General features: G+C 37.5%; 2 protein-coding genes across 2 annotated transcripts in view; one reads left to right on the forward strand and one right to left on the reverse strand.

Moving 5' to 3' along the window:
* Positions 1-394: 394 nt before the first annotated feature.
* GPR89A (G protein-coupled receptor 89A) lies at positions 395-13,069 on the forward strand. The gene is made up of 7 exons (XM_008592567.1): positions 395-503; positions 2,517-2,605; positions 3,505-3,597; positions 8,739-8,834; positions 10,775-10,864; positions 11,705-11,770; positions 11,914-13,069. The coding sequence occupies exons 1-7, from the start codon at positions 395-397 to the stop codon at positions 12,118-12,120; spliced, it is 750 nt and encodes a 249-aa protein (XP_008590789.1). The 3' UTR covers positions 12,121-13,069.
* Positions 13,070-13,136: 67 nt separating this feature from the next.
* PDZK1 (PDZ domain containing 1) overlaps positions 13,137-24,447 on the reverse strand; it is a 30,912-nt gene continuing 19,601 nt past the window's right edge. Inside the window, exons 3-8 of the mRNA XM_008592568.1 lie at positions 23,520-23,666; positions 22,478-22,673; positions 19,759-19,955; positions 16,014-16,241; positions 15,069-15,359; positions 13,137-13,635 (exon numbers count right to left, since the gene is read on the reverse strand). Of these exons, the coding sequence (XP_008590790.1) occupies positions 13,582-13,635; positions 15,069-15,359; positions 16,014-16,241; positions 19,759-19,955; positions 22,478-22,673; positions 23,520-23,666 (1,113 nt within the window). The 3' untranslated portion in view covers positions 13,137-13,581. The remainder of the gene's footprint in view (positions 13,636-15,068; positions 15,360-16,013; positions 16,242-19,758; positions 19,956-22,477; positions 22,674-23,519; positions 23,667-24,447) is intronic.

Raw genomic sequence — 24,447 nt, forward strand, 5'->3', positions numbered from 1 at the left:
CAGCGGGAGCGCCACCACGCTCCCAAGCGGCGCACTGTAGCAGTGCGCCACTGGGCCGGCCCCGACAATATGAGTTCTTATATATTATTTTATTGATCTTCACAACCATCCAGAGAGATGAAATGAAAACTCTTAAGGTCTCACAGCCTCTTAAGTGACAGAGCTAGTCCTCAAATTTATTGCCTACTCCAAATTCCATGCTTCTTCACATAGGCCGCATTACTCCCACAGTTTCCCTTCAGTTGTGAATAGTGGAAAAGTGGGACTCCAGAATCAGCATCCTTCCCTGAACAGCTCAGCAAATGAGAGGCAGTTGTGAGACTGGAAAGTGGATGAGACTGGACTATGAGGGTCCATGCTTGCTTGCTGAGGTTATATTTTCTTTCATTTCAGAATGGCAATGGCACGGAGAAATATGTTCCAGAAGGGGGAGGTGCATAACAAACCATCAGGATTCTGGGGAATAATAAAGAGTGTTACCACTTCAGCACCAGGAAGTGAAAGTATCCTTTGTCCCTCTGTTTGATTCTTTTTCTCAACTCTGGACCAAGGGCAGAAGAAACAGGTAGTATTGGGATAGTCACTTCTAAGATATCTGACTGCATCAGAGTCCAAACTGACCAGGGCCAGACTTAGGAAATACAATGTGTACAGAGTCATCTTTCCAACACACTTATAAGATCATAAAATCATTGTCTTTGAGCTGAAGGGGTCTTTCCATTTTACAGATGAGAAAATAAACCCAGAGAGGTTAAGTCACACAGTGGTTTGTGGCAAAGCTAGGAACAGAACTGTGGTCTCCTCTTTATAGTACTTTCCACTACACTGTCAAATTTCCCGACTTTGAAAAACCACCACAAAACATAATGGTTCCCTAAAATGGATGTTTTATGTATGGGATGGTAAGGGCCCATTTCTAAAGTAATTAGTATTCCTAAGTAAATCTGAAGTAGCTGTGCTTCTCCAGTGACTTTTTGGTTTAAAGAATCAACAAGATTGGGTTGATAGATTGTTCTTGGCCCAAGTGGTTGAACTAATTCCCAAATTAGGTAACCAAATCTCTATATGGCTCCCAGGCTATTAGGTCAAAACTTTGGGGGACTAGGCTTGAGACAGCAGACTCCTGTTTCCTTCTCTGGCCCAGGGAAATACAGATTCCCTTTTGCTTCAATTGGAAGAAGAGGATGTAGTCTGTTCTTGCTGGAAATTATGACTTGTGTCCTTCTGGTGTCAAATGCAGATAAGAATAAGACCAAAGAAAGGCAGGATGATTATAAAAGAGAAATAAAAAGGATTAATTTATTTCATCAGGAAATTAAATGAATTCATTTAATCAGGAAACATTTATTTCACATCTCGTATTTCCAAGCAGAGTGCTAAGTGATAAAATGATGAATAGAGTTAGCCTCTCTCCTCAAAGAGCTTACCATCTAATCATGGAAGAAACAGACATGTAACAAGGTAGATCATGTTTGGTGGCCTGAACCATGCAAATAGTAGCCAATGTTGAGGAAGGAACGGAAGGGCACTTGCTGATTTGTCTAATAATGGGAAAAATCACAGAGAGGAGGAAGGGGAGATCTGGATTAAAATCAATCCTTCTATTTTAGAAGAGGCTATCTTTACTATTTTTATTACTTAAAAGACCATAAAGCCAATGGTGTCGATTTGAGATATTTTAATGATGATAAGACAACAAACATAACAGAATTATTTATTATCCTCTCTGAGCCTTTGTTTCCTAAATGGGGAGAAAAACTCTACCTCACTGAATTCTTGGAAAGTAGCATAGTGTAGTGGAAAGAACAGGCCTTAAAGTAAGGCAGATCTGACTTTTCATCCACACCTATTAGCTGTGTGACTTTGAGAAAGTTATTTAACTCTCTGAGCTTCACTTTCCTTATCTGCAAAATTGATAACACCTTTCTGATGGGATTGCTATAAGAATGAAAGAAAATAATGTCTTTAAAGAACTAAAGAAGGTGGACTGGCCAGTTAGGTCAGTTGGTTGGAGGATGGTGCTGGTAACACCAAGGTCCAGGGTTCCACCCATATACCAGCCAGGCACCAAAAAAAAACTAAAGAAAGTAATGTCTGTAAATCCCAGCCTTTATTGGAACTTGGTAAATGTTAGTTCCCTTTCCTAGCATTGTATTTATTCAGATAATATAGAAGAAAACTATGCTTTTTTAAAGGTGTTTTATGAAGCCCTTTGTTATTTTGAATTTTGACTTAATCTAACTAGATAAAAATAAAGGACAAAACCTGTCTGAGCCACCTGATTTGGGAGAAACTGAGGGTTAGGTGTTTGGTGGTGATGCTGTTAGTGGAGAAGCTTTTATGCACCTGTGTCAGAGGTTGGGATAATTGCTCTGAAGTAGCACTGCCGGCTGTGAAGCAGGAAATTGAAACAGGCAATTCCTGGGATCCACTATAGGAAAGACCAAAAGCATTTCTTCATTGTTATTTCTTGAAATTTCTATGTGATTTAAACCTTGATGCCCATTTTGTACCAGATCTTACTGTTATTCAACAGGAAGTGGATGCTTTGGAAGAACTAAGCAGGCAGCTTTTTCTGGAAACAGCTGATCTATATGCTACCAAGGTACATAGCAAGGAAACTGAAGTGTGGTTTTGCCAATAAGATTGAAGAGAGAACAAGACTAAATGGCTTTTTAGTGTCCTCTATGGCCATGTAATGCAAGAAACACCTCACAGCTTCAGTATCAACTGTGATTTATTAGGGTTAAGGGGTCTGCACTCTTAATGAACTCACTTCTATCACTAGCAGAATCCTTAATGGAACATTCTCAATAGTAGAAATTGGTGGGATGGTCAGAAGAGGCTTTTCAACATCTAAGAAGATGGCACATACCGCTTCCTACTAACCTGAGATGAAGGTGGTAGCTCCTCTGATTCCTTTTCATTCCCTTACAAGTTAGTAATATTGCAAGAGCACCTACCTGTCATGTCCTAGTCCTATTTTAAAGCAACCAGATCAAGAAGTGTCCTAACTGCAAGAAGTAACTTTCCTCTGTACACCTAAAGTACAATATAATTTAAATATGCAAAATCTATTAGTAAAGGTTGCAAACTATTTTAATCCTTTTTGAGGATAACTTTACAGGGGTAGGCATATAGGATAGAATAAGTTAACATAAGTTTTGGAGACAGACCTGAGCCTACTCACCACCTGTGTGACCTTGGGCAAGTTATTTAGCCTCTCTAAGTGTCAGTTTTCTCATCTGTAAAATTAAGGTAATAGAGCACATCTCAGAACTGTTACGAAGATTAAAGTGTTTAATGCATGTAAGATGTTTATCCCAGTCTCTAGCTTAAAGTAAGCATTCAATAAATGTTGACCACTCCTACTACTATTATTTTAATGTTATTATTACCATGTGTTGTTTTTTGACTCAGCCTGAACAGGGAGGAATACTTTTGTTGAATATAAATTTACATTTTGCTGAGGTAAACCATGTTTTGTGTTTGTTTTTTCCTCAGGAGAGAATAGAATACTCAAAAACTTTCAAAGGGAAATATTTTAATTTTCTCGGTTACTTTTTCTCTATTTACTGTGTTTGGAAAATTTTTATGGTAAGTATATTATTTTTAACTGTCAGGGTTTAGGTGATTTTCCCTGGTAAGGGCAGGAAGATAAAAGTGGGCTTGATTGATACCGTGAACTAAATTCCAAATTTTATTGAGTCAACAGGGAGCATGATCTCTCACATCTCAGAGCCCCACTCTTATTCCCCTCTCCTTTGTAGATGACCTAGAAAAGGGAAAGTTGCATTTTTCTTTTGTCAGAAATTATCAAGAAAGCTTTAGATTATGAAATACATGAATCGAATATGAATGTTTCTTATTTTACACTCTGCTTTCCATCTTGACCATGAGTATGACTGGAGGTAACCTCAACTCCTACCTTCAGCTCAGGACAGAAGATACTTGTCCTTTTTAGTAAACTGTACACCTAAAAAATTAAGCCCAAAGTAAATTTTAAAATGTATTTCTGAAGATAAACTTATCTCCTATGCTTGTAGCTCTTATTCTTTAGAGGCTCTCCCTTAATATTTTATCCTTTATGTGCATTTCATGTACATTATTTGTCTTTACTTCTGACTCATCTGCAGCTATTAATGGATTTCAGTGTGATTACAGAAAAGGCTGATTTGGCTTTCTGATTTGATGACTTTCCTACCAGGGCTGTGTTTGCACAAAGAGGAGCTTTGTCAGCTCGTTAGTTAATTTTGATCAATGTAGATGAACAAGGGACTTTAGATTTAATGGATCTAATGTGATAATAAATTGGTGTCAGTACCACTAAGATGACATTTTAAAATCTTGATTCATTCAGTGGGAGAGTATGAATGAAGACTGTGTTCTGTCAGCTAAGCTACTAAAAGGTTTTTTCCTGAGATGCAGCTTTTAGGGGAGCATATTGTTTTTTAACAGCTTTATTGGGGTATAATTGACATACAGTAAACTGTACACTTTTAAAGTATACAATTTGGTGAGTTTTGAAATATGTGCATACCTGTACAACAACCATAACCACTGTCAAGATAGAGATTGTATCTATTCATCACATCCAAAAGTTTTCTGATGTCTCTTTGTAATGCCTCTCCCACACTCCCAGTCTCCAGGCAACCACCAAATCTGTTTTCTGTCATTATATATTAGATTATATTTTCTAGAATTTTATGTAAATGGAGTCCTACAGTATATATCATTCTTCTCTCTGGCTTATTTTATTCAGCATGATTATTTTAAGTTTCATCTATCTTATTGTGTATCAGTAGTTTATTCCTTTTTATTGCTGAGTAGTATTCCATTGATGGATATACCGCAGTTTGTTTATCCATTCACATGCTGATGGATATTTGGTTGTTTCCAGTTTGGAAATATTACAAATAAAGCTGCTGTGAACATTTGTGTAAAGGCCACAAATGGACATATGCTCTCTTTCCTCTTGGGTAAACAGTAGTGGAAGGTCTAGGTCATATGGCAGACATATGTTTAATTTTTGAAGAAACAGCTAAACTCTTTTCCAAAGAGATTATACCATTCACATTCCCACCTGCAGTGTATGAGAGTTTCAGTTGCTCCACATTCTTGCCAACACTCCATATGGCCAGTCTTATTAATTTTAGATGGTCTAATAGATGCAAGGTGGTATTGAATTGTGATTTTAATTCATATTTTCCTAATATCTAATGATGTTGAGCATCTTTTCATGTGCTTATTTGCCATCCATATGTCCTCTCTGATAAAGTACTTATGCAGATCTTTTGACAATCTTTTAATTAGATTGTTTCTTTCCCCCTTCTTCCTTCCTTCTTTTCTTCTTCTTCTCCAGCCTTACTGCACTAGCCAAAACCTTCAGTACTAAGTTGAATGGAAGTGGTAAAAGGAGTCATCCTAGTCTTGTTCCTGATCTTAGGGAGAAAGCATTCAGTCTTTCACCATTAAGTATGTTAGCTGTTGGTTTTTCCTAGATGCCCCTTATTAGTTTGAGGAAGTTCCTTCTAATCATAGTTTTTTGAATGTTGCTAATCATGTAGTGGTTTGGGGTTTTGTCAAATGCTTTTTCCGCATCTATTGAGATGACCATATGGTTTTTCTTTTTTAGTCTGCTATTATAGTGGATTACATTCATTAATTTTGAATATTAAATTCCTAGAATAAATCGTACTTGATCATGGTGAATTATCCTTTTTATATTTTGGTGGATTCAATTTGATAAAATTTTGCAAAGAATTTTTGCATCTATATTTATGAGATGTATTGGACTATAGTTTTCTTTTCTTATAATGTCTTCGTTTGGTTTTGGTGTCAGCATAATGCTGACCTTAGAGAATGAGTTGAGAAGTATTTTCTCCTCTTCCAATTAGTGGAAAAGTTAGTGTGGAATTGTTATGATTTCTTCCTTAAATGTTTGGAAGAATTTACCAAAAAGATTTTTTTAACTAGAAATTTAATTTCTTTGAAGATACAGTGTTTATTCAGGTTATCTATTTCTCCTGGAGTGAGCTCTTGCAGTTTGTGTCTTTCAAGGAATTTGCCCATTTTTATTGAAGTTGTCAAATTTATTGACATAAAATTGCTCATAATATTTCCTTATTATCCTTCTGTCTATAGAGCCTGTAGAGATGTCATTCCTCTCATTCTTTTTTTATATAACAGCTTTATCGAGATATAATTTGCATTTAATTTACACATTTAGAGTACAATTCAGTGGTTCTTAGTGTACTCACAGAGTTGTGCAACTATCATCACAATCAATTTTTGAGCATTTGTATCAAGCCAAAAAGAAACCCTATTCTCAGTCACTTCGCATTATCCCCAAAAGTCCCACTCCACCAGACTCCGGCAACCAGAAGTCTACTTTCTGTCTCTATAGGTTTCTCTATTCTGGACATTTCATAGCAATGGAATCATACAATTTATTGTCTTTTGTGGTTGGCTTCTTTGACTTAAGCATAATGTTTTTAGGGTTTACCCATGTTGTAGCATCTATCAATACTTCATTTCTTTTTATGGCTGAATAATATTCATTGCATTTTATGGATTTACCACATTTTGCTTATCCATTAATTAGTGGATGGACATTTGGGTTGTTTACACTTTTTGGCCATTATCAACAATGCTGTTGTGAACATTTGTGTATAAGTTTCTATATGGATATATATTTTTATTTCTCTTACATGTATACCTAGGAGTAAAATTGCTATGTCATATGCTGTGTGTTTAACCTTCTGAAGAACTGCCAAACTGCTCTCTAATTTGGCAGCACCAGTTTACATTCCTGGAGCAGTGTATGAGGGTTCCAATTTCTCCATATCCTCACCAGCACTTGTTATTAATCTGTCTTTTTTATTATAACCATCCTAGTGAATGTGAAGCAGTATCTCTCTCATTCTTGATATTGGTAATTTTTGTCTTCTCTCTTTTTTTCCTTATCAGTCTAATAGAGATTTATCAATTTTATTGAACTTTTCAAAGAACCAGCTTTTGGGTTAATTGATTTTCCATATTTTTCTGCTTTCTATTTCATTTATTTCTGCTCTGATATTATTTCCTTTCTTCTGCTTATTTTGGATTTTCTTTTTCTAATTTCTTAAGGTGGATCATTGATTTAGAGACCTTCTTTTCTGACATAGGTGTTTTATTACTATAAATTTCTTGCTATGTGCTATTTTTAACTGCATCTCACAAATCTAGAGGTATTGTATCTTTATTTTCATTCAGTTCAGAATGCTTTCTAATTTCCCTTTTGATGTCTTCTTTGACTTATGGGTTATTTAGAAGTATGTTATAAAATATTTGGGCATCTTCTAAATTTCATTCTCTACCCCTTGATTTCTAATTTAATTCCATGTGGTCTAAGAGCAAATTGTATATGACATGAATCTTCTAAAGTTTGAGACTTATTTTTTGTCCCCGAATATGGTCATTTGAGCTCAACATGGAAAATGTTCTATGTGCACGTGGGTAGAATATGCATTCTGCTCTTGTTGGCAGAAATATTCTATAAATGTCAATTAAGTCAAGTTGATTGATAGTCTTATTAAAGTTTTCTATATTCTTACTGATTTTCAGACTACTTATTAATAACTGAGGGAGGGGATCCAAGTATTGTAGAATTTTCCAATTAATTGTTGTGGATTTCCTCTTTTATTTCTATCAGTTTTTGCTTCATGTATTTTGAAGCTCTGTTATTAAGTACATAAACATTTAGGCTCATTATGTACCCCTTGTTGAAATGATCCTTTATTATTCTAAAATGACCCTTTTAATACCTGGTAATATTTTTTGTTATGAAATCTATTTTGTCTGATATTAATATAGACATTCTAGTTTTCTCTTGATTAGTGTTAGCATAATATATCATTTTCCATCCTTTTACTTTCAATCTATTTATGTCTTTTTATTTAAAGTGGATTTCTTGTAAGGAAGGTATAGTTGGGTCTTACTTTTTTATCTAGACTGACAGTCTCTGCTGTTTCATTGGCATGTTTAGACCAGAGATCAGCAATCTATAGCCCACAGACCAAACCCAACCACTGCCTACTTTTGTAAATAAAGTTTTATTGGAACACAGCAAAGCCCATTCAGTTTTGTATTGTCTGTAGCTACTGTCACACTGCCTTGGCATGCCAACCCATGATTTAGGCCATTTACATTTAATGTGATTATTGATATGGTTCAGTTTAAAACTACCATGTTGCTATTTGTTTTTCATTTGTCCTGTCAGTTTTTTCCCTTTTTCCTTCTTTTAAATTGTTACCTTTGGGATTAATTGGGTATTTTTTATGGTTCCCTTTGATCTTTTTTGTTGGCTTAGTAGCTATAACTCATTTTTGTTATTTTACTTTTTCCTCTTAGAGGAAATAAAAATAGGAAATGACCTGGGATTCCTTGATTCTTTTTCTCTGACTTCATCAATCAGAATGTTACCTTTCTGACTCCTGATAAATCAAGGCATATATGCCATAGCTTATTCCCCTTGACTCTTTACAGAAAAGAAAGATGGGCTAGATGGGAACTTTTGTTTGCCTGTGTGTGAGTAACCAAAATAGGTTTTCTATATATGATTTGGATTGACAGTAGAATTGCATTTTTAGGAACATTGACCTGTAAAATATGTTGTAGTGATTAATTCGTTATTTTGAATTACTTTTTGAAATAGCAGTTATTAAGATGCCCTAATGTAAAGGTCTGTGTCTCTGCAGGCAACCATCAATATTGTTTTTGATCGAGTTGGGAAAACTGATCCTGTCACAAGAGGCATTGAGATCACTGTGAATTATCTGGGAATTCAATTTGATGTAAGAGTTATATCAAGACCCTGGTTTGTTATGTTTCTTTCTTTTTTATCTGCTATAACTAGAGTTGTTAAGATTCTGATTCCCATACTTTAGGTACTTGCTTCTGCTTTTGTTCTTCCCACTCTCCTCTGTATATTCTGACATATTCACATGGCAAATTTGTAAAAGGCCAGGATTCTCTTTCTTAACATAAAACCATAAAGAATGACTGGTACTTACTGTTGTCATGGATGCTATTATTAATTTTACAGTTCCTCCTCTGTAGCCAGCTACCATTTTACCAGTTTCTCACCAAGTGTTCGGATACTTCTCTCTGTGATACTTGATGAGCTCTTCAAACATACAACTATCCTTTGATTCCCCTGGTAGAAAATTAACTACCAATTAGCGTTCTGTGTTGGAGTGAAATGATTTCTGCTGTAAGAAATGATCTTTATCGGGGCCGGCCCGGTGGCGCACTGCTACAGTGCGCCGCTTGGGAGTGTGGCGGCGCTCCCACCGAGGGTTCGGATCCCACATACAGACCGGTTCCCGCTCACTGGCTGAGCGAGATGCGGGCACAACACCGAGGGTTGCGATCCCATTGCTGGTCCCAGTCCGGTACGGGCACGACACTGAGGGTTGAGATCTGTTGCCAGACACAAAAAAAGACAAAAAGGAAAAAAAAAAAAAGAAATGATCTTTATCAATTAAGTAATGTGGACTTTGGGCTAAAGATGGTTACTGTCACCCATGCACAAAGTTTTTTGGGTTTTTTTTTTTAATCTTTCTACCTGTTTTATAATACCACTGTCATAAACATACCCTTGTCCCAATTTAAGTTTAATTTTATTTTTCATAGACTAGTATATTTTCCAGATATATGTATAGCCAGTGATTCTGGCTGAATAGCACTTTGATAATATGACCAATGTCACATTCTTAGTCCCGGTGTGAGCCATTTAGCTGTGCTGTCAACCTAGACACAGACTGCATGCCATCCCCAGCTATCCATCTCAGCCAGACATGCCCCTGATCTCAAGGGTAGCTGGATAAAGGGAAAAGGAATCTGAGCAAATTGAGCTCCAGTCCTTGAAAAACAGATCAAAGTACATATTTTTTGATTCTAGATCAATAGAAATCCTCTTTTCATGTCAAAGAGCATGGTATCTTTTCTTCAAGTAGTATATAAATTACATTAAGCATGCTATGCTACTGTTACATATGTTTTCCTTGTTTAAATTTTATACTGGGCTAAAATTTTCGAAATGCTCCTCATCAGTGCTTTCCGAGGCTACTTAATTGCTGTGTATATATTTCATCTATAATTCATCTATATACTGTGTATTTCATAATTCTGAATAACAAACCTTTACGAAGTAATAGTAGCTCCCCCTCATATGCTTTTCAGAACTAAATCAAGCATGGGTCCCCAAACTGCTTCTCACTATGAAGCAATGCAGGAGGAGAGAAAGTTATCATCATGTGGTTCAAGTGAAGTTCAGCTATGTCCTAAAACTTAGCTGAGAATGTATATATATTCTTTTATCATAAAAAGATTCCTTGAAGTTTTGGGTGATTAGACAACTATTATTCATAGATACTAAAAATAATCAACCTACTATTGAGTTAGTTTCCTTTTAATTCCTACTTTTCATTTAAAAAAGCTATATCATTAGCTGTTTTTTTATTTATTAGTATTATTTTCATCACTTTATTGTACTTGCTTTCTGCTGTCCTTAAGATTTGATTAAGTCTGCTACTTAAGGTATCCACTGCAGTCCTCATATAGATGTTTTATTCACAATTTACTTGCTTTTCTCCTTCCCTAAAAGAAAAAATCAGGTAGGACCTCATGAAGTTCCCTCTCAGTCACATAAGTGATCCAGAATATATCTTAGCTTTTGCATCTCTCTGAAGAAAGATTTAACAGGTATTTCTTCTTCCCATTATCGTGGCAGGTGAAGTTCTGGTCCCAACACATTTCCTTCATTCTGGTTGGAATAATCATCGTCACATCCATCAGAGGATTGCTGATCACTCTTACCAAGGTATGTTGTATCACAGTGTTAAAAAGTACTTATTTAATTACATGTGGCACCATGAGATCATTTTACCTAGTTAAGATTTCTGCCTCCTAAAATTTTAAACAGTCACAAATATTTAAAAGACATAAAAAGAATTTTTTTTAAAAAGTACTATATAAATCGGCGATGATGTATTTACATCATGCACCAATCATAGATAAGTACATTTAACAGAGGTAATAGAATAAGGGTCTCTTTTGTTCACTGATATGTCACCAGCATCTAGACTGGAACCTGGCTTATGGTAGGTATTCAGCAGATATTTGAGATAAGAAGAATAATTGTGAGAGTCATTTGTGGAGCAGACAGAGAAGTAGGGGAGCAGAACATTCAGCCATTTTCTGATCAACATAGGAAGGCTTTCATGGAGGTAGAAAGTAGAAAAAGTAGGTGATCTCAAGATCCAAGCACTGTTTCAATGAAGAGAAGAGGTTTGGACAGGAAGGGATTTCCAGGCATCTAGCACAGTTTGGAAAGAGTTCAGGAGTCTAGTAACAATTACAAATGCTTGGAGTGGCCCGGAATAATCTGTTTTAATGTTTTATAATGATGTTAAAGTCATATGCATCACATAGTTTCTGAGCTTTGATAGTGATAGGAATCCTTTCATATGTTATACCAGCTACTTTTTCAGCAGTCTATTTTAAGTCTCTTCTTTTTAGCCTTAATCATATGAATTGTTCTATACAGAATTGTGGCATTGAAGAGACACTCTTAATTAAATATTAACCATATTACTTATTGTTCATGACACAAGAATCTAGCAGTACTATGTAAATTCATCTGTCTTCCCTTTCCTGACAGTTCTTTTATGCCATCTCCAGCAGTAAGTCCTCCAATGTCATTGTCCTGCTATTAGCACAGATAATGGTAAGTTTAACAAAACAGCTTCACATTTACAGCTGTAAAATACTAGAAATGTGTTTTATACTTTTAAGTATTTTAACAATTTCCTTTGACCTGCCCCTTACTACATTTAAAATAATTCCAGAGTTAATTTGTTTGACTTACAGGGCATGTACTTCGTCTCCTCTGTGCTACTGATCCGAATGAGTATGCCTCTAGAGTACCGCACCATAATCACTGAAGTCCTTGGAGAACTGCAGTTCAACTTTTACCACCGTTGGTTTGATGTGATCTTCCTGGTCAGCGCTCTCTCCAGCATACTATTCCTTTACTTGGCTCACAAACAGGCACCAGAGAAGCATATGACACCTTGAACTCATGCCTGTTACAGATTGCTAGAGGCCAGTGGTGTCAAAATTTGGATGTAAGGGGAAAAACTGAAGGGGACCAAGGCCTAATAGTTTTTTAACAAAAATGATGTGGTGGCATATTCTACCTCCAGCATACACCTTCCTCCTCCATGATACTGTGATCATAAGTAGCATCAGCTAGAACATGAAAGGGAGAAGTAACTCAAGGCAGTACTCAGTAGAGAGCATCCTGTATAGATTCGAGGCTGGTGCAGTGCCAGGGAGTCAGGAGAAGAACCAGGGGGGAAAAATACACTGGACCTCTGGGGCAAGAGATGTCTATGGTAGCTGGGCCAAACACAGAGGATTTCTGTTTTGAGTTAAGGTTCACATGGAGAAGGTTACGGCTTTCCCTTGAGATTGTTATTAAAATCAAATTATAACAATTTGGCCTTAGGTTCATTTTGTCATGCATAGCTTGGTATTATGCTTGTGTGATCTACCATGAGTTAGCATCCGACTCCTGCCCTGTTAAAATAACCAAGAGGTTATCTGTCCTTTTTTGGGAAAGGGTGAAATAGATTCTACCAGAAGAGAGACTTCGGGTATGTCATTTTTCCTGATTTCCTTTTAACTTAGTATTATTCATTTTTAAGAGTAAAATACCCTTCATTTCAATAATGATGTTTCCATTTTTTGTTTCCGTCTGCCCCTCATGCTGTGGGGTAAAACAATGAATAATTGTTTACTGGAATAAGTCACTTTTCTAGCCTGGGATTCAATTTATTCATCTGTAAAAGGAAAATATTTAGAATGTTCAGAAATGTAATTTAAGAAAATCCTGAGTTTTATTTTCTAGAAGTTTCCTTTATTACTATGGTCTTATTTTGTATTTTATTGCGTTTTGGGTTTCTACTGGCAAATGAAGGTTAAAGTATAAAAAGTTTATCCAAAATAAAAGCCCTATTAACCATGTTACTTATTGTTCATGACACAGGGATCTAGTAGTACTGTATAAATCTAGCTACCAGGAGTTTCAAGCATATTCAAAAGGCATTTTTAATGGTATTTATTCTAGCAACCACAGCATTGTTACAAAAGCATAATTTTAATAGGCTTATCTGCTCAGATACTTTAATTAGCAGCTCTCACATAGAGGTTTATGAATCATTTTTGGTCCTCAAGGATCGTATAGAAGTAAGATATCATCATACAGAGAAATGTGCTTAGGTTGAAGCTTGGAAGAGATCACATGAAAAGAATTTGGCTTCTGCCTTAGCTTTTTCTAAGTTGACAATAAATAATCCATTTGCAATAGCTGCACCTAAGGCAGATGACAACAGAAGACAATCACACATGATGAATGGTTTCCAGAGGAGTTGTTCTTTAACAGAGACAGTAAACAAGTGGCAGCTCACTCCTTGAGAAAGGATTCCTGTTAAACAGCCAGAAACAGCTGTCAGCCAAAGCCGTTGTTTTTTCTCATCACAACTCTGTATCTTCAGAATTAGAAGAAGAATGTGAGGCTGTACTGTGGGCCTGTGTTAAAGAAAAAGGATTTACAAGTGGTAGAGTGTGAACATCAGGAGAGATTATCTTTTCTAAAGTTGCATGACTTAAGTCAGGGAGTAGAGTCACTTACTAGCCAGGTGACTTGAATTTTGTACTTAGCTTTGTTTCCAGCTTGCTGTTTGATTCACTAGAGTTGCATGACTTAAGTCAGGGAGTAGAGTCACTAGCCAGGTGACTTGAATTTTGTACTTAGCTTTGTTTCCAGCTTGCTGTTTGATTCACTAATTAATGTCTATTTCTTTTTCATAAGACTAGCATAGTACTATAATTGACTTCCCATAGAGGAATTATAGAATTTTTAGAAGACAACTAGAATACTCTTTGTTAAGCATTCCAGAATACAGGGTCAATGTCTATTGTGTGTGTTCATTAAAATGAGTATCCACAGGGAACTGGTTCCAGGACCTCCCCCAGAGATGCTCAAGTTACTGATACAATACAGTGTAGTGTTTGCATATAACCTAAGCACATCCTCCCACATACTTTAAATCATCACTAGATTACTTATAATACCTAATACAATGTAAATGCTATGTTAATAGTTGTTACACTGTATTATTTACAGAACAATGACCAAAAAAGTCTGTACACGTTCAGTACAGATGCAATTTATTTTTTTCTGAATATTTTGATCTGTGGTTGGTTGAATGCACTAATGTGGAATCTACCAATATGGAGGGCAGACTGTATTGTTATTTATATCACCAATCACTAGAATTAAACTTTTAGAATCCTAGCTTTGCCATAAATTTTCTTTATGCACTTGGATAAGGCAGTGTACTTTTGGAACTCAAATTCATTTATGAAAAGAAATTGGAAAAAATATAAAACAGACACACCAAGGAATCTATCTAATGCAAATATCTATACAGGGTAATGTTTAATCTTTCCTAGTAATAAAGCTGTAATACCTGCCAATTATTTAAAAAATATTAACCATCCTGATTCATTTTTGTGTTCATTGTGAGCCAGGCACTGTTCAAAGCACTTTAATAGTCTTAGGTAATATAATCTTGACAACTATCCTACAAATTATCACTATTTTATAGGTGGGGAAACTGAGGCAAAGCATGAATAAATTCATTTTCCAAAGGCTGATAAGTGACAGAACCAGAATTGGTACCTAGTCTGATTTTTTTTTTTCCCTCATGGTTCCTATTACAGTTTTGAAAAGCTTCATTCTTTTATTTCTTGATTTACTGACTGCATGCTATGAAAATAAGAAATTTGTTGTCCTGTCTCCTGTCCTTCACAATAACTTGATTTGCTAGTTATCTTCACATTGTCATTTTCTAGTATTTTAGAAAATTCGTGGTAAACACAAACATAAGGTATACTTATTAGGGACTTTACCATACTCTGGCAAGTTAGATCACTAAAAGAAATGCATCAACACTCACTCGTTCTTTTGCCATGTGCGAGTTATGCTGTGACTCCGCCAATGTTCCTTCTTTGAAATCTGGAGGGGCATCCAGTGGATCAGCCATGGAGGAAACAATAGGGATTTTCCTAGCTTCAAAATAGTTATAGGCCTTCTTTCCACAAACTAAGAGTATAACATTCTCCCCACTGCTCTGGATTCTGTCCACCACCTTCTCATAGGATTCAACCAGCACATTCACCCCGTTCACTTCAATGATCATGTCCTCATCCTCCAGCCCAGCCAGGTCAGCAGGGCCACCCTTCTGTACCTGTAGAAGAGAGGTTCTGAATTTTCAATTCCAAACGTGGATAAGAGCATGTTAGACTAGCTTCCCCTCAGGATAGTTGAAGAGAGTTTATTATTATGTTATTATTTCTCCTTAAGTACAAAGTTAAGAAAGGTGCTTAAAGCTTTTCTACTTAGGATAGCTACAACTTCCATACTCAGATAAGTTACAAACAATGGTTGAATATCATATTGTGTCTTCTGGGCTGAAGGCATTAGGTTACCTAGGTCTCCCTTCCTTACTCCCAACGTGAGAGGCACAGGGACAGTCTTCTTCTCACTGTCAATCCACACAGTAGGGGTAGTATGCCAAATGTACAGAAGCAAACGGGCATCACTGCCAGTCAGAGTTGGTAGTGACTGTAAACTACAGTCCTGCCAGTTTACTCTGTTTGATTTGAAAGTGTCTAGAGAGCCAATTAGGTGGAACAGATGTTTGGGAAGCAAAAGATGTGACCTTACAATGTAGTGGTAGCTAACTTAAAGGGTACGGGACCATGACTGCATTTATCTAACCCAAGTGAGACCCTCAATGTAGCCTTCAGTGTAACCTTTTTACTAAGCCATCATTGGGTAGGAGAAGCTAAGACTGTCTTGTGACTGTATTTGTTGGACTGCTGGAAACAGATTACCTTACCTCTTTGATGAATGAGCCTGGCAGACCCTGAATCGCACTTAAGTGAAAGCCATAGCCGTTTTCACCTTTAACCAGCCTGCAGAGTTTAGGTTTATGATCAACTTCCTCTTTAGTATCTGGACTTGAGACTGTCAGAGGAGTAGCAGTCGGAGTGGAAGCTGCATCCTCCTTAACAGAACCATTAGGCAGTTCTTGGCTTTGATAGTAGAGAAATGGAGAAAAACGAGCCTTTTGAAAATAAAGGGAGAAAAAAAGACATTCACCTTAATTATATTTTATCAAATGTGCTGGTTTAATTTACAAGGTGTCATATGTGTCCCACTCTTCTTTCAGATATATCTGACTGTAGGCTGTAAAATTTCTCAACTATCCCAACCAGGAAAGGTATAAAAGAAGACTGAACTTGGTTATAGAGTAATATGTATAAAGACGTACACAACTGCATACATGTACATGAAAAGCATTATAGAACACTGTACAAGGATCCAAAAAGATGTCTAACAGAATTGCTAGTTTCTTCTGACTCCATGATAGTGAACAAGTCACTGAACAACCCATAGGCAATCCCCCTCTTGAGATTAGAATAGAGGTTCTGCGTTATCAAGTCCAAACATGGATAAGGGCATGTTAGACTTCTGAGATATAACACGTCTGAGTGACTAGCTTAGTATCTCATACAAAGTAGGTTCCTCTGACCCTTCCCTTCAGTTAGATGGTCCTGAGAGCTCCGTAAACACATTAGAGAAAGTAAAACACGAGACACTTTTTATCACTATCTGAAGACTCAAAGATTTGGGGGAAGGTGACAGCTATCATATGGTTACATATTGTAACAAAAGTCCATGTCAACCCTTTGCTACTTGCCACTCCCCTCCCCTTCCAGTCCTGGGATCACTTGTACTCTACTGTTTATTGTTGTAACCATTAGTTGTCACTTCTGTTACACCAAACTCCCCACCATCTTTAAATGCTTCTCCTCCATCTCAACTCCCAGACCATCCATGTGAGGAAAGCAATGATGGTCTTGAATACAGAAAAGGCATAGAACACGAAACACGATTGATTTTTTTTTTAAAAGAATTAATAGCTTAGCTGGCTATGGGTTTTAGTTGGGAGGACAGATTTGGGTATGATGTGATCCTGGATCAGCAGTTAAACTGCTGCTCACAAGTGTGCAGAACATTTGTTAGGCAGTGAATAGGAAATCGAGCAACTGAAGGTAAGCACAGTATGTGTGCTTTGCCTCATATAACACTGTTTAGCAGCCTGGCTAAAATTAGATTTGGGGTCTTCTGGTTGCCATCTGTCTTCCTAACCACAAGACCACAACTCCTTCCTTTCTAAATGAGAGTAGCACTACCACAGAACCTCGCAGTCACCCAATTCAACTAACTAAATCTTCCAGTGATGTACTTGCAAATGTTCCACATTGATAATTTTCCACATTTTAAAGAGAAAGACTCCAAAGTGACTCATTACATGCAGAAATACCTGATATCACTACCCAAACAAGCAAATCAACTGTATCTGATAGCAGCTCATCTTGAGGCATAGTACAGTAACATTAAAACACTTAATGAATTTTTATTCATTCTTTATTTAAATATTTGGTTGCCTAGTGTGTGCCAGGAACTGTTATCAGTGTTTGTTTTATTCACTGGAATATCTCAAAGATCCACCCCTCACCCCAACCTATGGAGCTTACTTTGGGGAGGGGGAAGGAAGATAAGGGCAGGCATCTTTTTTGATAATGTCCTCCTTTATATTAACCAAAAGAGAAAGGTTACAGTTAAATCATTCTGTGATCCTACTGTCATAAGATTAGGAAGAATTGGAAAAGACTCAATGCCAGAATCCCCTTTATAACACCCAGAGCAGTGGACTTCTGACTTCCACTTTTCTACCAGCTAGGAGGTCACCACTCTGCAGAAATGACTCCCCATTTCCGGCATCTTCAACTGTTAAGCCAAAAGCTAGCTGCTGATAGCTCCTCTGTTTGGTCCAGCTGTGCCCCATATAACACCTAAAAAAAATGTCTACTCCTCTCATATGTAATAATAAATATCCTTTCAAATTCTCGAAGATGCTCTCCTTTCTTTTCCAAAACCTATGCTTATTTAAGCTAAATACTCATGTGATGGCTTCCAAAAACTGCTACCTTTCCTGTCACTGGCCCTCTTAAAGTGAGGTTCTCAGAACTGGACACAATATTGACTTAACAAATGTGACATTTATATGCATGAGGCATTATTCTGCACACCCTAAATAATTAGCTCAATTAACCCTCATAGCCACCCTTCACAGTAGCTACCCCTAAGAAAACAGGTACAGAGAGGATAACTTGCCAAAGGTTATATTACTAGTAATTTCAAGTATGGTCCAACTAAGTCAGTACAGAGAGATGATCTCCAGAAGCCGAGTATCAATTAATGTCACTTTAAATTTCCTTTTTTAGGTGGGGGCAGCTACTTGGAGTATCACCAAATTTCTGATCTTTTTCTATAGTCATCAAAGCAGATCTCACTATTTGGTATTCATACAATTTACTTTTAAGTTAGTATAGTACTTGAAATTTATTCCTGTTTAAACTTAATCTTGTTTTTATTCTATCCTGACTAGATATTTTTGAATATTAATTACACCTTCCAGCAAATTAATTATACATGGTTGCTTTAAGTCATCTGAATGTATTAGTATGTTTTCCATGTCTTCATCCAAATTTAATAAACTATTTTAGGATAGGAACAAATAGCATGCCATTAGAGACTTCTGTTCAGGTTGACATTGCTCCAATATCAGTTATTCTCTAGGTATGATTGTTCAACTAGCTAAAAACCCATTATTTTTCTATTGCCCAGTTTATTATTTAATATCGTTTATAAGATTATCTTGAAATATCTAATCAAAATGTGCTGAGAAGGAATATGGAATGATGAATTAAGAGCCCAAGAACTTGGGTTCAAATACTGACTGGCTTCAGTCTTTACTAAGCTGAGTGACTTTAGCAAATCACTTAATCTCTCTAAGCTTCTATTTCCTAATCTACAAAAAGGGGCTAATCTCACCACTCGTAATGTTCCTCCCTCTATCATTTATGTATGTTTGGATGCTCCTATTATTATATATCACATAGAGCAAGAACCATTTATCTTCATCTTTATGACCAACACCTAGCAAGGCATATGGTACTTAAAAGGCCCCCAGATGTCTGACTAGAACTAGGCTGAACCTCAGTTCTTGCGATAAAATAAAAGTGTTATAAAACCTTAAAACATGCAGATAGTAGGTGTTATGAGTAAGCGTTAGGAGGAAGTAAGGGCAGTTTGATTCAACTTAGTCTTGGTGAATCTGTTTCTATTCCCTTTGTTTGCTAAGGGCTCACAAGCTGTTTAATAATACTTTTTAGGCTTTTACATGAAATTAAAATTCCTATTTTGGAAAGTTAGGGCTATATCTGCTTATTTCCAGGCTCCTGTTCTCCACAGATATCCTCAGATCATCAAGAGTGATTCTGCAGTTATGTTCGCAAGTTCTTTCAAAATCTTAAGTCAAAGGACTTAAAACTCATTTACCAATCACTTGGCATTCTCTTATCACTACCAATTTGAGCTTCAATTTAGCCCTAGTGATGATTGTTATGCCCCTTCCAGTTTGAAGAACAAAGTAGTAACTCAGCCCAAACTTGGAGGGTGTGAGAGAATGGGCCCAACCTTAGTGCGTGAATATGTGGCCTTGTATTACTTACCAGTCTATACATGTTGTCTGTCTCTTTGTCTACCACCAGCAGTGAAGTCTGATCTCCACCCTTTCTAATCATTTCCACCACTCTGTCATGATCAAGGGTCTCCACAGACTCGCCGTTAACAGCAATTACGAGGTCATTGTTCTTCAAGCCAGCCTCCTCTGCTGGACTTCCAGAATCTATGTCCTTGATGATTTGACCTACCCTCCCCAACCCCCAAAAAGATAAAATTATCAGAAAGGCCCCTAAACAAACTGGGATTTCTGCTGGAGTCCAAGGCCCTGGTGAAATAGGTTTAAAAGGCATGCTGAGTACAACTACTGTTCCTTACACTGTCATTTCAGGGATCTTATATCTGCCCTATCCAGGCTCATTTCCTGCTCACAACTCACTCCAGAAACAAACCCCACCATTAACAAAGAAAGGGTCTTAAAGGGAAGAATCACGTTGTTACTAAAAGTATCTGACATTTAATCTTGACAAAACAGCCTGCTAAGCATTAAGGGTGAGCAAGTTCCCAGGAAGCCAGTGGGCATACTTGTGTCCATACCCCTTATATAGAAGCTAAGGCATAAAAAGGGGGAGGAAGGAAGAATGAAGAACAAAACCGAAGACTTCAGACTTTCCATGCTGGCATTTTAGTAGCAATTGGGTATACTCAATGGTGAATGTATTTATGTGTACATTCCTCAAAAATGTCTTTAGCTTTCTCCTCCTGACTTCAACTTTTTTTTTTTTTTTTTTTTAGTGAGCTAACTGGCCATCCCTATATAGGGATCTGAACCCGTGGCCTTGGTGTTATCGGTACCACACTCTCCCAAGTGAGCCACGGGCCGGCCCTTGACTTCAACTATCTTTACCAGATGCCTCCCCATCTCTCACACTTTTTTGTCCCTCAAACCATCTTAACAAGCTCCAGTTTCACTCTTCCAGCTAGCTGCTGGGTATTTCTAATAAGATATCTCATAGATCCCTTGAGTGTAATGTATTCAAACCAAAAACTCATCTCTGCCTATTCTCCATCACGAAGCCCCACCTCTCGGTCACCTGTTAGTGGAGCACTTAGCAACTGATTCTTCCTCAGCATCCACTTACCATATTTAATCAATTGCTAAGTCCTTTGATGCTGCCTTAATATTTTATACATCCCTTTTCTCTAGTCCCACCTCCCTTGCTCTGAATTTAGTTTGTATCAGTTGCTACCTAGAATTTGCCTAAACTACTAAAGCACCTTACCAACTGCTTTCCCTTCCCCAATTCTCTCCTCCAAAACAAATTTGCCTTCTGATCCATCTTGATGCACATGTCTGACCAAGTCACTCCCCAGTGCAATGGAATGAGCATGGGCTTTGGAACTAAACAGCCCTGAGTTTGGTCCCAGCTGTACCATATCTAACTAACTTTACATAATTACTGCTTCTTCTCTAAGCCTTCAATTTCAGCAATTCTTGCAGAATTGTAGGAGTAATTGAGATATGCAAAGCCTACAAGACACTCTAGGTTTAATTTTTTCCTTCTCCCTCAAACTGCTCAAAAAACTTTTAACTCCCCATCAACTAACGAGCCCAGTCCGAACTTCTCTACCTGACATTGAAGTTGCCTCATCATGCCTCGGCAGCCTACCTTTCTAACTTGGATTCTTGGACTGCATATCAGATGCGTCAAACTATTCCCATATTTTCCCACTTTGTTCACGTGACTCCTACCTTCCTGGAATGATCTTCCTTGCCTTCGATCCATCTACTTTTCCAAACTCTACGCATACTACAAAGGCTGAGCTCAAGTGCCACCTCTACAATAAGGCTTTCCAGTGCCTTTTTAATGAGAAAAGCTTACTCTAATCTTGAATTCCCATGGTAATTTATCTGTCCCTGTACAAGGGTATTTCAAAAAGTTCATTGAAAAACTGAATTAAAAGATAATACAAATCCATGAACTTTTTGAACACCCTTCATATTAAAGTGCTTATCACTGTCTACCTTCAGTTATGGATATATGTGTCTTATCTCCTCTACTAAGCAGCTCCTTGACTGAAGAATTCCTGTCTGATTCACCTGATTTTTTCAAAGGCCCTGAGGATGTTTTTATATAACATGAACCAAATTAATAGTTGATGAATTAATGTAAACATATATAAGATGAAGAAAATAGCAACTTCTGGGTGAATAACAGTTTACACGGCCTAAGCCTATATTCTTTTATGTACTCATCTTCCCTGGAAGGACCTTAATTCTTTTCTTGTTGCGTTACAAGGAAGCAGAAAGACTCCTGGTTCTATCTGAGTCCCGGATGGTGACCCATGCCCCTGCCTCAGATCTAGTGTGCTCCAGCCTACTCAGACCAGCCCACAGGAGCAAATTCTTTGCAACACTTGTCAACTTTGTGTTCAGCAACATCATAGCTTGAAATCAGACATGGTGGTTGTATTTATACCACAAATCAACAGATATTACAATTTAGGACTTCTTTTCCAGAGAGCCAATTTACCAGCATACCACTGGCCAGATCCCAAATTCTGCCTTATTCTCATATGGAAACTCTAGGATGCCCAGCATCAGGTCCCCATGTGACATAGAAACTGACTCAGCTATGCTTCCTAGTGTCTTCTTGTTCCCCTCGTGTATCTGGTAGGGAGATGGGGGCCTGATGGAGCTCTGGAATCAGATTGGAATGAAGAATTGGTGGTTACACTACCAGGTTTTCTGCTCTTCTAGTGCCTTACCTTTCTGTTCTGGGCCTGCCCTCAGATAGAAACCATAGCCATTGCTTCCTTTTTTCATGTCCACAACTCGAGGCTGGTGGGGTAGCAGTTTCAAATTGGCTGTTTCTCTCTTGAATTGTATCTTCTGCTCACTATGCTGGTTGTTTGTTTCTTTGTCCACCAGCAAAAACATGATATGGCTTCCTGACTTCTTCACCTGCAACCACGCATGTAGAGGAGGAACAACATCACCCCCCAGAACAATGCCGGGGAATAAGAAAGTTTCCACATTGAGGCACACAGTCTTTAGATTCAACAGAAAACACAGGATGCAGGGCCTGAGTTTAAGTTGTTGTACTATTTCCTACCACCTAACTGGCATTTTTCTGTCTCTACTTCTATAGCTGTTGTTTTTCCCTTCGTTAAGAATGACATTACCCACACAGATGCTAACTGAACCCAAGTGAGAGCTGAAATTCAGAAAACTCTAGGTGAAGGCTAGAAAAGGAGTTTGGAATGGAAAAGAAAATAAGCATCCACTTTGAGAGATCATTCTATCAAGAGGAAAGAGGGTGGCTAATTTTTAATATTCCACAGACCTCAAAGGAAAAACCTTGGAGTGTTTTTTCATGTGTTATGAAACCATGCTGGGACATAAGATTTGGGGTAACAGGCCTTCCAATATTCTGTATGTGTAGCTCTGTATTAAACACATTGGTTATCTTCCAGTTCCTATTAAAACATTTTCATATCAGCAGCTCAATATTGAATTTATTATAAATTCAGAGGGGGCTCCCAATGAAGTATAAATAAGATTGAAAAGACAAAGTTAATGATTCCTTATACCTCTTGAGGTGAAACTAGCAAAGCCTTATTCCAAAACCCTATACTAATACTGCTTATGCCTCTAGGGAGTCTGTTCACCCCTAATACAAAGGGGCAACTCAACTGGATATTCCCCCCATCATAAACTCATCCTGGCACCTACCACTCTATCTTCCTGTCACTTCCAGTGAGAACAGAGTGAAAGACAGTATAAGAAAACTACCCCTTTGGGGCGTACCTTTTCAACTACTTCCTCGTGTTTGGCATCTTCTACATTCTCTCCATTCACTTCAATCACGCGATCATCATCCAGAACACCAGCTTTCATAGCCACACCTTGAGGTGTTATATCTGTCATGTACACTCCCTTTTTACCTGGGAGAGAGTAGGAAGTGAACTCCAATGCACAGAAAATCTATAAGTCCAATGGAAAACGTTTTCTCCCAATAATGTGAAATTAGGACTTCCAGTTTCAGAGCAAACTCAAATAGCCCTTGGCTTCTGATCTAGAATCTCAGTTAAAGCTCTTCGCGCAAGGCTTTACACAGCCATTTCCAGTGGGTATTTGTTGATTTGAATAGAATTTCTGAGCCCAACTAAATGCAAGGAAGGAATGTCAGGTGTCATTGGCCTCTTGAACCAGAAAGTACCAAACCATACCCCTGTTGCATCATTGTGTGATACTCCCTTTCTTAGCATTTGTAGAATTAGAAGGCACCTATTCCATTCCCTCCTCCTTAATTAGCATTATCACCAACCATCACACACCAAGGGAGTCTGTGTGATACTCCCTTTCTTTGCATTTGTAGAATCAGAAGGCGCCTATTCCATTCCCTCCTCCTTAATTAGCATTATCACCAACCATCACACACCAAGGGAGTCATTGTGTGATACTCCCTTTCTTAGCATTTGTAGAATTAGAAGGCACCTATTCCATTCCCTCCTCCTTAATTAGCATTATCACCAACCATCACACACCAAGGGAGTCAGTAAATCTCACTGATGCAGGCTAATAGGACAGAGGCACAGGAGAGAGAGAAGAGCATGCCTACACTTAGGTAATGTGATTTAGGAGCTGCTTAAAGAAATGCTGTCAATTATTTGAAGATATTAACATTTCAATCTAGGCAAAGGATAGCTCATAATGACTATCTAAATCACTTGTA

The sequence above is a fragment of the Galeopterus variegatus genome, unplaced genomic scaffold (genome assembly GCF_000696425.1).
Source record: "Galeopterus variegatus unplaced genomic scaffold, G_variegatus-3.0.2 Scaffold8034, whole genome shotgun sequence".
NCBI lineage: Eukaryota > Metazoa > Chordata > Mammalia > Dermoptera > Cynocephalidae > Galeopterus > Galeopterus variegatus.